A 13835-nucleotide genomic window follows, 5' to 3' on the forward strand; every position below is an offset into this window, starting at 1 on the left:
AGATTGGTTCAGAAGATCCCAGCTAAATATTGTTTGTTAATTCAGTAAATATTTCCTGAGCACCTACTATGTGCCAGGCAATGAGCTTGGTGCTAGAAATGCAGTGATGGTTGTTACCAAGTGTCCCTTTTTACACTCACATAGAGAACTTTAATAGTGTTCTTTTAGGGGAACCCTTGGAACAACAAAAGATAGAAATTAGCACATCAGACTTGCTGATTCAGAATATTTTTTTAAAGAAAACATAAAAACAAAAACGGACTCAGCCAATATATATTTGATCATTGCTAGACAATATTGCATGCAGTTAGGAATCACAGCCTTTGGGGTGTAGTTCTTTGGGCACCCAACAAAACTGAAGAACAGCTTCTTGTTAGAAAGTGTTAGAAAACAAAACAATATTTGTTGTATTCTTAATGATTTTGTGCTTCTAGCAGAATCAAGTTATGGCTAATGGCACCTCAACTGGAATCCTGTCTCTAAGGGAAGTGAAGTGAGTAATTAATGTGCTGTTTGATTTAAAACTTAAGACATCAACTATGGAAAGATACTTGTTGCGCTGTCTATACTTTTGGAAACTGAGAATAGGAAAGAGACAGACCCCAGAGGTCATAAAGAGTTGGTTCTTGAGATCTTTGCAAACTAACCATAGTCACCTGTCTTCAACTAATATCCCTGTGAGGCTGTTCTCTTTGATGCTATCGAATTATGTAAGAGTGTCACCAAACCAGATTCGTTTTGCCCAATGCACAGCAAGCCAAAACAGTGAGAAGCCAAGGTTTGCAGCAAAGAGAAGGGTTTATTCCCAAGGCAGCCACATTAGGAGAACAAGTCTCAGATCTGCCTCCCCAAAGGCCAGGGACTTGGGGTATTTATGAGGTAAAGAATAAAGTGGCAGGGGGCTTCCCTGGTGGTGCAGTGGTTGAGAATCCGCCTGCCGATGCAGGGGACACGGGCTCGTGCCCCGGTCCGGGAAGATCCCACATGCCACGGAGCGTCTGGGCCCGTGAGCCGTGGCCGCTGAGCCTGCGCGTCCGGAGCACTCCGCAACGGTAGAGGCCACAACAGTGAGAGGCCCGCATACCGCAAAAAAAAAAAAAAAAAAAAAAAAAGAATAAAGTGGCAGGGCAGTCTGAGGCTGGGGAGCGTGGGGAGCATGGGGAAAGGTGATTGGAAAAAGGTGGGTAACCTTTGTTCTGTGCAGGTGTTACTAAGCTACAGACCTCTGCATGTTCAAAAATGGAGGCGCTTAGCACCATCTAAGGGTGGAGTTTTCAGCCCTCTGACGCCAAGGCCATCGGACACTCGCGCATGCCCAGTTGGAGGGTCAGGGGTCCTATCCAGTCTTAACCAGTTCAGCTAGAACTAGACACAGGTGACTCCAAGTTCCTGGAAAACAACTCGGGAAAACATCTTACTGTTGAGGCTACATGCTGCTTGGAGGACATGCAGGTCTTAAAAGGACTTTGATTAGTGAAGGCAGGTTATAGGTGAAATGGATTTGACTAATAATTACCCACGGTTTCAAGAGCTCCATTTGAAATGGTATTTGGGTTTTAATATGATTTGGTAGCCAGTCAGGTTGAAATAAGAGTTCAAGGTAGGACTCTCTGTAAACCATTTACTCATGCTTTCATGAGGCATCGGTCATTCAATAGTCAGAGAGGTCTTTGTTAAGTAGACCTCAGTTTACAAGGGTAAGCACAGACAGTAAGAAATGCATTACAAATAAATGCTCCTAGTTAGACAATAGGTCAGAATGTGGGCCAGCAGACAGTCTTACCTTGACTGTCACTGGAAGGGGAAACTTCATGTCTTCGCCCTCATGCAGGGAAGCAGCATCAGAGGTGAAATTCATCCACTCTCAGCCTTGCTATTATCTTTCAAAAGAGATTTTCGTAAACTTTTGAACCAAATCCAGAAGCTCTGAGGAGTATCTGTGATGACACTGAAGAGAAAAACTATTCCAAGGTATCAATAAAAACAAAACACATGTGATAGGAAACATGTTTTTAAGCTCACAAGTTCGTAAATAGAACACAACCTAGCATACCTGTAAGTAATTCATTTTAATTGCTAGACTTGAAATATAGATGAGTTCATTTAAAGCCACCAAGCATTTGTTCAACACCTACTATGTGCTAGGCATTGGGGATACAAATGGGGATAAACCCAACTCTCTGAGATGGAAAACTGGGTCTAGAGCAGTGGTTCTCAACCCTGACTGTATATTAAAATCACCTGGGGAGCTTTTAAAACGCCTGCTATCCAGGCACACTCCATAACAATTAAATCGGTATTTGGGGCCTGAGTTGCAGGCATTGGTATTTTTGAAAACTCCCTAGGTGGTTCCAGCATGAGGCCAATTTTGAGAAGCAGGAGTCTAGAATCCGATGGGAAAGAAGCAGGAAGCAAACAAATGATAACAGCACAGTATAATCCCTGCAATGAAGGTGACACGAACAGGCCACCAGAGGATGTTCTGAGTGTCTGAATATGGAGCAGGCAGAGTAGTTGGACATGACTGTAGTGGCCAGGGAAAGCCCAGAAAGAAGGTGCCCTCTGAGCACAGTTATGCAGGAGCAGCTCCTGCCAGCTTGAAAAGCTAGCTGACTACTGTTGCCACGATACTTCTCTTCTCTCTTCTCTCCAGACCTTCCCTGGAGCCAGGAACTATTGCCCAGTCCTTAGAGCAGGATTTCTCAGCACTGTTGACATTTGGGGCCTGATCATTCTTTGTTATGTGGGGCTGTGCTGAGCATTGTAGGATGTGTAACAGATCCCTGGCCTCTACCTACTAGATGCAGGGAGCACCCTGCCCCCAATTGTGACAATCAAAAATGTCTCCAGATATTGCCACATGTCCCTTGGGGGGGGCAGAGTCACCCCAGTTGAGAATCTCTGCCTTAACGTGAGTTCTTTAACTAGATTTCTTTCATCCTAAGTTCATGTGAAGCTCTGCCACACTGAAGAAATAAAACTGTTGTTGGAGTGGGATTGGAGGAGAGGAATGAGGGAAATTCCTAAAGAGGAGCTGTGAGGAGGGGAAGGCAGGGCTGGGGAGTGCTAGAGGGCAGGTGGGGTCAGTTGGAGAGAGAATGAGGAAGAAATCAGAGACAGAGGGCCCCCAGGGTGAGTGGCTGCCCCCCCCCTCAGAAATTTTGCCTCTGGCCAGCTTTTCCTCTGGCCCTTTGCCAAAAGCAGCTGCCTGGGGGTTGCAGTAGCCTAATGAAATAAGATTGTTCAACCATAATTTATATCTTGCTGTTGGCTAGAACCGATACAGCTTCTGTCTGGTTAGTTTCCCTTGTCATTATAAATAATTATTTTTTCCCACATAGGAATGTCTTGTTATACCCAGTATTTCTTCAGAGTGAATACTGCAAGCAATAAATACCATATGCTTAATTTAATTGCTAAAAATCTCACTTGTTTTGAACTTAACATCACCAATGATCTCCTTCATATCAATTTCTCATTTTATTAACAGGCGATCAGAACTCAACAAAACACTGCAAACTTTAAGTGAGGTAATCTTAGTACATCCTGTACTTGTTTATAATTACTGTTATTATTTGGGGGAGAGCATGGAGTTCTGTATTCCTGAGGAGATATGTATTTAAATTAACCCAAATCTGTCATGTATAAGAATGAATGGGGGGCTTCCGTGGTGGCGCAGTGGTTAAGAATCCGCCTGCCAATGCAGGGGACACGGGTTCGAGCCCTGGTCCGGGAAGATCCCACATGCCGCGGAGCAACTAAGCCCGTGCGCCACAACCACTGAGCCTGCGCTCTAGAGCCCGCGAGCCACAACTACTGAGCCCGAAGTGCCACAACTACTGAAGTCCGCACGTGCCTAGAGCCCGTGCTCCGCAACAAGAGAAGCGACCGCAGTGAGAAGCCCGTGCACCTCAACGAAGAGTAGCCCCCGCTCGCCGCAACTAGAGAAAGCCCGCGTGCAGCAACGAAGACCCAACGCAGCCAAAAATAAAAATAAATTAAATAAATTTTTTTAAAAAATGAATGGGCTAGTTCCATTACTCCAAAAATTAGAACTAGGCTCGATGGATGGACATTACAAGGGGGTAGATTTTCCCGTATGTAAAACCAAGTATCTTAAAACCAGGGCTCCAGGAGAATGAGCTCCCTTATGTGATAGAGAGTTTCCTGACACTAGAGGTATCCAAGTAGAGCCTGTATGGCCTGAATAGCTCAGATCATATGTCATTAATCTGGTAGGAATGTGAATTGGATGATTCCTAGAGGTTCCTGTGGTTTTAAGATTCTGTGATGCTGTGATTAGTCCTGGGTCATCTGGCCTGACATTTTCAACTGTCAAACTAACATGTATTTTTTTTCTTTTGTTTCAGACTTATTTTACAGTGTGTCCTACAGATGAGGCCCAAAGGTCAGTCATTTTTAATACTTTTATATAAATAACCTTATTTCTCTACTCATGAGAAATAAAGTACAAGGAGTCTTAGGGTGCAAATTCAAACGCATTCCTCTAAAATAAATACACATTAGTGACATTTTGGATATATAATTTTTTATTCTTCCAAACACATATCACTGTCACATCCATATTCTCATTTCTTTATGAAGCACAGAGGGGTGGGTGGTGTTGGGCCATTTACCTCTGGTTCTATGAAGCTAAGGGTCATCAGTGCCCTTGGCCCCACAGGCCACCAATACCAACAAGTGGCTCCCAGTGGTCCAGTCAGGGTGAGGGCCACACAGAGAAGAAGGAACATAATATGAAGCTAGGAGAGAAAAGGAGAGAGGGGGAAGGAAAAGATAGGAAAGAAAGAGAAAAGAAGAAAATAAAAAGTTTGTGCAAGGGTCGGGACTTCCTGGTGGCGCAGTGGTTAAGAATCCGCCTGTCAGTGCAGGGGACACGGGTTCGAGCCCTGGTCCAGGAAGATCCCACATGCCGCGGAGCAACTAAACCCGTGTGCCACAACTACTGAACCTGCGCTCTAGAGCCCGTGAGCCACAACTACTGAGCCTGTGTTCTGGAGCCTGTGAGCCACAACTAGTGAAGCCCACACGCCTAGAGCCCATGCCCTGCAAAAAGAGAAGCCACTGCAATGAGAAGCCCGCGCACCGCAACGAAGAGTAGCCCCCGCTCTCCACAGCTAGAGAAAGCCCACGTGCAGCAATGAAGACCCAGCGCAGCCAAAAAGAAAGAAAGAAAGAAAGAAATTTATTAAAAACAAAAAAAGTGTGTGCAAGGATGAATCCGAGATTGCCTGACAGCTACTTGAGGTTACACAGATTATCATTTGAAATTATGTCCGTTGGCTGTCCTGGCTGCATAAGCTAATGGCTTTTAGGTCGATAATCTCACTACCCAAATCTTGAGCATTCTGTGAGAGTAAAAGTCCTAGAAAATAACAGTTTCTACTCATCAGACGGTTCATTGGTACAAATAAAGGCAAGTCTTCGGTGAAATTGTAGATCGGATTCCTATTCACTGTACGTATTTAGTTATTTCACTTTTCATTATTTGCAACATTAATATTTTGTTCACCTAAACCAAGACGAAAGTAAAAAAGAAACAGAATGTCTTAAATTCCTGGTTATCTGATGACCTGAATAGAACTGCCAGAAAGATTTTGGATTTAAGAGACCTTGCTATTCATCTAGGCTGGTATGTGAAAGGGCTCTCATGATGGAAATGCAAATGCCTCCAGACACCAGGCGGTGTGGGTGGGTGGTAAGACTCTAGAAGTCAGGATGCTTGTCTTTGCAACCAGGTTTCACCCCTGTATGTTCATGATGCGGGCAGGGAAAATGACTCAGCAGCTGTGTGTGGTCAGAGGGTCTCTGGTTTGCAGTCTCTGTGAATGTAAACCTCTATAAATTCTTCGTTCTAGAAGGTCTTTGGGGTAAAGTTCAGCCCATGATAGGTGGGTGTTTACAAGCTTATTGGGGTGACATTGCAAGTTAACAGTGTCAATGCCCCCTTAACTCACTCTAAGCTTGAAAAAGCGATTACAAATATGTAGGTAGGTTTCCAGTTTAGTAACACTCTGGTTATATGTATTTCTCTTTATAGCACGTTAAATTGTACATTCACAATAAAACTGCAGAAGACAATGAACATATGTGCTGTGATGGAATCTTTGCAAACAGTAAAGATTCGACCGATGGGTAAGTTGTCTCTATCTTTATTGCTGTGTTCATTTTCACATGACTTTGATGTGTTCTTTTCAAAATTGAAAATACAGTGAATAAATATACATATGTTATAGCTTTCTGTTTTGACTCTTTTGTCCTTGGGCAGTTTTTAAGGAGCTGTAAAAGGTGATTTTTCCTGCTTTCTCAGTAAAGTTTCAGTATGCTGTATTGGAAATCGTGATAAAACAAACCCTATTGAGAGGGAGAATTCTATTTGGAGTGCTCGATCGATTGCTGCTGGGATATATTTACTCCTGAATTTCTCTTAGGAGTTGCTGAAGAGCGATTGATACTGTGTGCATATAACCTCAAATATTCACTCAATAAATATTTTTGAGCACCTACTATTTATACATAATTGTCAATATAATGGAATCCAACTTATTTTATCACCTGTTTTAGACTAATGCTCTTCAAAATCCCATCAGTGTTAAAGAACTGTTATACTTGACGGAGCTGAACTTCTACCTTGCCTGATTCTTGACCATGCATTTTCTTCTTTCTTTTCTTTTTGTTTCCTGCAGAACAGTGCTGCTGTCCTGTCAGCTTCCCCTGCCCTTCCTCCCCGAAAGAGTTAGAAAAACTGCAGTGGTATGTAGCAAATATGCTGACCCTTTTCCTAATAATAATAATACTTAATCACCATGCTGGCTAAGGAATTTGACATTTTGACGGTGAAGAAGGGCTTTCAATTTTAGGGAAAAAGCACACTTTTCTTTTGTGTGAAGTTTCCTTCACTTTAAACCAATGGTTTGCAATCTTGGTTGCACATTAGAATCACCTGGGGAGCACTGACAATATTCTGACTTCCCACAGCCTTACCAACTGAATGTGTCCTCATATTGAAAAATATTTCCAGTGTGGTAGATGAGGAATGGTGTCTTAGTGTTATTTGTACTTCTTTTATTAAAACTGAACATTTTCTTTTCATATATGTGGGGCCATTTTTTGTATTCTTTTTGTGAATTGTGTGTTCATATCTTTTTGCCACTAGGTATTTAATCAGTTTTTAAGAGTAATTTATATATTTCTAGATTGTGGATATTAGCCCTTTGTCTGTGGTATATGTTGCAAATATTTTCTCTCCAATTTGTCAGTTATCTTTTGACTTTGTTTATGATGTTTTTGTCATGCAAATTAAAAAATTTTTAATGTAGTTAAATTTACCAATCTTTTATTTTATTGCTTGTGGATTTGGAGGCATTATTAGAAAGCCTTTCCCTACACCTGGCTGTAGAGGAATTTACCCTTGTGTTTTTATAGTACTTGTATGGTTTCTTTTTTTGTTTGTTTTTTGTTTCCATTAGATCCACTTGGAATTTATTCTTATGTAGTGGGAGGTATGGGTCTAATTTAATCTTCTTCCAATGTCTATCTAGTGGTCCCAGTACCATTCATTTAAAAAGTCCACCTTTTCCTCAGTCATCTGAGATGACACCTTTGTCATATGCTAAATTTTGGTAGCTATTTGGGTTGAACTCCAAATGTTAGATATTAACATTGGGGGAACCAGGTGAAGCTGGTTCATGGACCCCACTTTGAGTAGTGGGATTCAAGACTGTAGAACAGTGGTTCTCAACCCTGGCTGTATGTTGGAATCATCGGGGGAGTTTTAAAAACACCAATGCTGGGAATTCCCTGGCGGTCCAGTGGTTAGGACTTGGCACTTTCATTGCTGGGGCCCGGGTTCAATCCCTGTTCAGGGAACTAAGATCCCACAAGCTGCGTGGCACAGCATATACATACATGCATGCATGCATACATACATGCGCTGATGCCTGCCTCCTACCCTCAGAGCTAGGAATGTTATTGGTCTGGGGTGCAGCCTAGGTTTCCGGAGTTTTTAAAAATTAGGCTAGAATCAGATGATGGCCCAGTGTCTTTCCAATGCATTGGTTCTTAAGATTGGCTGTACATTAGAAACACATGGGGCTCTTTTATTTATTTATTTATTTTGTGTTAGGCGGGCCTCTCACTGCTGTGGCCCCTCCCGCTGCGGAGCACAGGCTCCGGACGCGCAGGCTCAGCGGCCACGGCTCACGGGCCCAGCCGCTCCGCGGCACGTGGGATCCTCCCAGACCGGGGCACGAACCCGCGTCCCCTGCATCGGCAGGCGGGCTCTCAACCACTGCGCCACCAGGGAAGCCCGGGGCTCTTTTAAAACTGATGTGTCAAGGTGGCCTTCTGGGGTGCTGGAAATACTCTATATTTTGACCTGGGTGGTGATGATAGAGGTGTATACATATTACAATTACAATTTTTATAATTCTTCAAGCTCTAAATGTAGGATTAGTACAGTTTACTGTATTAGGCTGTGCCTCGGCAAAGAAGCACATTAAAATGAATATGGATGCCTGCACCCACCCCAGAGATTCTCGCTCATTTGGTTTGGGTTGGGAGCCCCGGCACTGGCGCTGAAGTGCTCCAAGGTTTCTAACGTATAGGTGGCATTGCCCGCCACTGCTCGGCTGCTCACCACGTACCTCACCCAGTGGGTCAAGGGCTCTGATTAGCAGAAGTGATGAGAACAATACAGGGTAACCCCTTCATGGCTGAGCCCAGTGAATGAGAGCCCCATGCTAAGGGGTCCGGCTGCCGTAGCCCCCAGATAATAGGAAGGAAATTTAATTTACACTTCTCAAAGCACCTTTGCCACAGCTTGGCCAGATGGGTTGCTGCATTATACAATTTAGGGAATGGAGGCTCAGAGAAGTTGGTTGGATTGCCCAGAGGAGTAGTGAGAGCTGGAGCCCCAGCCAAGGCATCACGACTCATCATCTTTCTGTCTGGCACCCCTTTGTCCGTACTGCTTCCCAAACATCAGGCCGTGGGGAGAGGCTTCCAGCTGGGTGCCTGGCCCAGACTGGGTTGAGCCAGCATTTCTTTTTATGGGTATGACTTTCCTTAGGTCTCCCAACCTCTTCTAACCCAAGAGAAGCTCCAAGAATACATTCTCACTGGTGTTCCAAGTCACCATCTAAAACTGGATCCATCAGAGTCTTCCCTGGGTGATAATTTGCTGCCTTTTCCCCTGAAGACTGGTGGATTTTGTTCCAGGTGGTAGATGAGTTCTTCTCAGTCTTCCATGTCATGCAAATACATGGGCCTGGGAACCTCACCCCCACCCCAGGACCAACTGAATCAGATACTTAGGAGAAGGCCACAGAAATCTCTGTTTTTTTTTTTTTTTTTTCGGTATGCGGGCCTCTCACTGTTGTGGCCTCTCCCGTTGCGGAGCACAGGCTCTGGACGCGCAGGCTCAGCGGCCATGGCTCACGGGCCCAGCTGCTCTGCGGTATGTGGGATCTTCCCGGATCGGGGCACGAACCCGTGTCCCCTGCATCGGCAGGCGGACTCTCAACCACTGCGCCACCAGGGAAGCCCAGAAATCTCTGTTTTTTAAAAAAGTCCTCTACGTAATTCTCAGGCACAGCCAAGGTTGAGAACCACTGGGCTACAGTAACACTGAGGGTGTAGCTGGTGTGCAAACTGGGGACCACCCCTTTGGCCCCAGCTCGATCCATTTTTTCATTCAGCAAGCATTTCTTGTTCACATACTATGTGCTAGTTAGGACCATGGCAGGCTTTAGCAGTATAAAATTGATTCAGACAGATCCCTACGCTCATCAGTGTCACAAAAATTTATGTATTGTTAACTCCAATTCAAGATTTTCTTGAAACACAATTTAATAAGCTGAAGGAAAAAATAGGCAGTGTGATTTACCTTTCCTAGCCAGTATCACCAGTGTGCATGTGAACGACCTAAATTTGAAGTTTCTTGGAAAGGAAAAGCTTACTTGTGACCCACCAAGACCAGTACAAGAATTTGCTGGAATTAAAAATTCCATTCTACAAATGAATAACAGTGATTTCTACACATTTTTTTCTTCTATCAATCCATATGCAGAAGATTGTAATTGACAGAATTATGTACTTTGGTTGCCAAAACTGTAAGAAAAATTTGAAGAACATTTTGTTGTTACTGGTAAATTTAGAACTGCTTTTCAATTTACACCATACCACTTTGAAGCCGTTGTTAACACTGAGTTGATACAAGAGTTAGTGACTCTGTTATGGACAGACATAGTTTTGAAATGGGTGTGCTTTAGCTTCTAAGTGAAATCAGTTGTTCCAAAAACGATGAGCCAGTTTTGTCAGTGTGGATTTGAATATGAAAGGAAAATGGTATTTTGGCATTTGATTCCGTTTTTAGAAAAATTTTAAGTATGTTGGGAACAGTTTGGGCTTGTGATTCCATTTGTTTTGAGAGTAAATTTTGTAAAATCCAAAAAACACCAAAAAAGACAGATTCCTAGTATGTGGAAACTACCAGTTGGGTCGAAGGGCATTGAATAGCTCCCCTCCCCAAGAAGCACCTGGAAATGTTACAAGATCTCCTCAACTGACTGATAGAGTCAGGGAGCAGCAGCGACCAAGTGAAACAGAACCGGGAATTCATGACAGAGCGTCCCTCCTGGCTGATTCCCCTCCCAGGGAGAAGGTGGTGGCAGTGGCAGGGGCAGGAGGCCAGTAGCAGGTACACAGAGGATGTGCAGTGGCAGGTCCCTGGTGGAGCCATGTCACCGTGGTGGTGTCACATGGTTGCCAGAAGAAGAGATTAGCCTCTGTAGCTCATTCATGTCTCACGTGCATCTCTCTTGATTCTTTCCTTTAGTGACCTGCAGGATCCTGTTGTGTGTCTTCCTCGTCATCCACATGGTCCACCATTTTCTTCTTCCAGCAATTCCATCCCAGTTGCTCTGCAGGCCACCACTGTGTCCCAGACCTCCAGTGCCTTCTCTTTTACTGAGCCTCTAGCTCATCCACCTGTAATCCAGATCCCTCACTCTCCAACAGCAGTGATTCACCTTTCTTCTCCCCAGCTTTCAGCTCCCATAGCTTCCAGCCCTGCCGTTGATATGCTCCCCCAGTCTGGAGCTGTCTCTTCCCCTGTGCCTCCAACCGATCTTTCCCACACCCTGCCACCTGTGAAATCCTTACCTCCCTCTCCCACCGCGTCTGCCCCTGTGACTGTCAACACGACCAGCACACCTCCTGACAAGACAGGTAAATATGAGGAGCAACGCTGCTCCCACGTGTGTAGTAATTCTGGTCGCGTGAAACCCAGCTGCCAGCCTGCCGAATCAAAATACCTGTAATGAAACCACGTTAAGCCTTCGCTTTTATGATGCCGGCTTGACTTTGAGAGCTTTCCTTTGGGCATTCTTAGAACGTAGATATGGCTGAGTTTGATTGTTGGGCCAAGAGAAATGGCTCTGAGGCAAACACAGATCTCATTTTGTCAAGATGAGTTATTTAATAGGTTTCTTTCTCCGACAAAAGGTTGTTGGGTCACTGTTTTCAATATCCTGAAGAGAAAGATTTTGAACTATTAAACACAGTAACTCCATCTAGACAGAAGACAAAAGAAAACATTGATGTTCCTGAAAATCAGTCAGTCACAGAGCGCCGGAGCTGGGGCTGAGCCAAAGTAGCCGTGAGGAGGAGAAGTGCATTCAGAAGACCTAGGCGTGGGTCTGTCCAGGCCCTCACAGGCGGTGGGATCCAGAATAAGCCATTTAGCTCCCCCTAACTTAGCCTGCTCTACCTCAGATGGAAATAACCTCACTAACCTCATAGGTTTGGAACCGTGGCGGACATGAGAATGCCATGGCAACTGCACGGGGCTCCCCGGACACAAAGTAGGCTTAGAGGTAAAAAGATAAAGGGAAGAGGGAAAGAAGCAGGGAGAATTCTGGATACTCTCTGGAGTTTCAAGCCAGTGAGTAAGAAGCAGGCCTTCTTCTAGAATTTGGAGGGTGGGAGGCAAAGCCAACTTCTTGGCGACATGAGATTGGAGCTCGAGTCGTGGTCCTGCGTCCTCTGCCCCAGGCAAGCATCCCCAGGAGATTTGGAGCCCAATGACTGGAGATGTTTTTGAATTCCACAAGACAGCAATGATGAAATATGATACGCCACCTCAACAAAATGTCGATTACGCAGCTGTGCATAAGAACAGCTAGACAGAAACTTGGGGCATTTTTCAAGTCTTGAGTGAAGTGAAAATAACGCGACAGTACATAGTTTGCACACCATGTTTGTAATAGTAAGTTATAACAGGTGGAAAAAGATTAGAAGGGAATATGCAAAATAAGAAATAGGATGTTAGGTGGTGAGATTAAGAGACTTCTTTGTTAGAAGACATACAGGTGGCCAATAGGCACATGAAAAGATGCTCATCATCTCTAATTATTAGGGAAATGAAAATCAAAACTGTAGTGAGGTATCACCTCACGCCGGTCAGAATGGCCATCATTAAAAAGTCTACAAACAATAAATGCTGGAGAGGGTGTGGAGAAAAGGGAACCCTCCTACACTGTTGGTGGGGATGTAATGGGTGCAGCCACTGTGGAGAACAGTATGGAGGTTCCTCAAAAAACTAAAAATAGAGTTGCCATATGATTCAGCAATCCCACTCCTGGGCATATACAAAGACAAAACTAAAATTTGAAAAGATACATGCACCCCCTGTGTTCATAGCACTATTTACAATAGCCAAGACATGTTAACAATCTAAATGTCCATCAACAGATGAATGGATAAAGATATGTTTTATATATATATGTGTTTTATACATATATATACAATGAAATATTACTCAGCTCTTAAAAAGAATGAAATAGGACTTCCATGGTGGTGCAGTGGTTAAGAATCCTCCCGCCAATGCAGGGGACACAGGTTCAATCCCTGGACTGGGAAGATCCCACATGCCGCCAAGCAACGAAGCCTGTGCACAACTACTGAGCCTGCGCTCTAGAGCCCGCGAGCCACAACTACTGAGCCCGTGTGCCACAACTACTGAAGCCCACGTGCCCTAGAGCTCACACGCCACAACTACTGAAGCCCACGCACTCTAGGGCCCACGTGCCACAGCTACTGTGTGTTTCTTCATTAGTGATTTTTCCATTATGTGTTCATAAAGTGATTTGGCTCTCTGTTATAGAAATTGTTCACACCAGCAGCATCAGTGTTTCTGAGCTTGAGAACCAAGTGTCCTGGATGGAGAAGGTTCTTTCCTTAGGCAGCCTGGAGCCTAACCTCGCACGACAAATGATAAACCAAGTCAGCAAACTCCTTCATTCCCCGCCCATCTTGCTGGCCCCTTTGGCCCAAAGGTATGACTTAGCAAACTGATGTGGTCATGAGAGGGGACCCTCTAATGATAATGATGCTTCTATATGATTAATTAAAGCCAAGTATTTTTCTCCCACGTATGAGGTTCATGATGACTTGTTAAGTTTCTACTCTATATTCTGCTTAGACTGGGGAAAACAAAGTGGGAGTGCTGAATTAGAATGGCTACTTCTCTTTACAGATTGCTAAAAGTAGTGGATGACATTGGCTTACAGCTGAATTTTTCAACCAAGACCATAAGTCTGACCTCCCCTTCTTTGGCTCTGGCTGTGATCAGAGTGAATGCCAGTAACTTTGACACAACTACTTTTGCTGCCCAAGACCCTGCAAATCTTCAGGTACATCCTAATTTATTGTGGAAAAGACCTTTTTCTGTATATGATTATAGTCCTTGTGTACTTCATGATTGAGGCAATTACTGCTATACTCAGGGGTGATATTCAAAATATTTAACATCT

General features: G+C 44.1%; 1 protein-coding gene across 4 annotated transcripts in view; it reads left to right on the forward strand.

The window, feature by feature from the left end:
• Positions 1–13835, forward strand: part of ADGRG2 (adhesion G protein-coupled receptor G2) — a 118341-nt gene that overhangs the window by 86964 nt on the left and 17542 nt on the right. For 3 of the 4 annotated variants that reach the window (XM_067024014.1, XM_067024015.1, XM_067024012.1), the window contains 8 exons: positions 435–493; positions 3491–3530; positions 4371–4408; positions 6062–6156; positions 6708–6774; positions 10859–11250; positions 13187–13358; positions 13559–13715. In XM_067024014.1, coding sequence (XP_066880115.1) covers positions 435–493; positions 3491–3530; positions 4371–4408; positions 6062–6156; positions 6708–6774; positions 10859–11250; positions 13187–13358; positions 13559–13715 — 1020 coding nt within the window. The remainder of the gene's footprint in view (positions 1–434; positions 494–3490; positions 3531–4370; positions 4409–6061; positions 6157–6707; positions 6775–10858; positions 11251–13186; positions 13359–13558; positions 13716–13835) is intronic. The other variant, XM_067024013.1, reaches the window with a different exon arrangement.

This window comes from Kogia breviceps, chromosome X, assembly GCF_026419965.1.
Source record: "Kogia breviceps isolate mKogBre1 chromosome X, mKogBre1 haplotype 1, whole genome shotgun sequence".
Lineage (NCBI taxonomy): Eukaryota > Metazoa > Chordata > Mammalia > Artiodactyla > Physeteridae > Kogia > Kogia breviceps.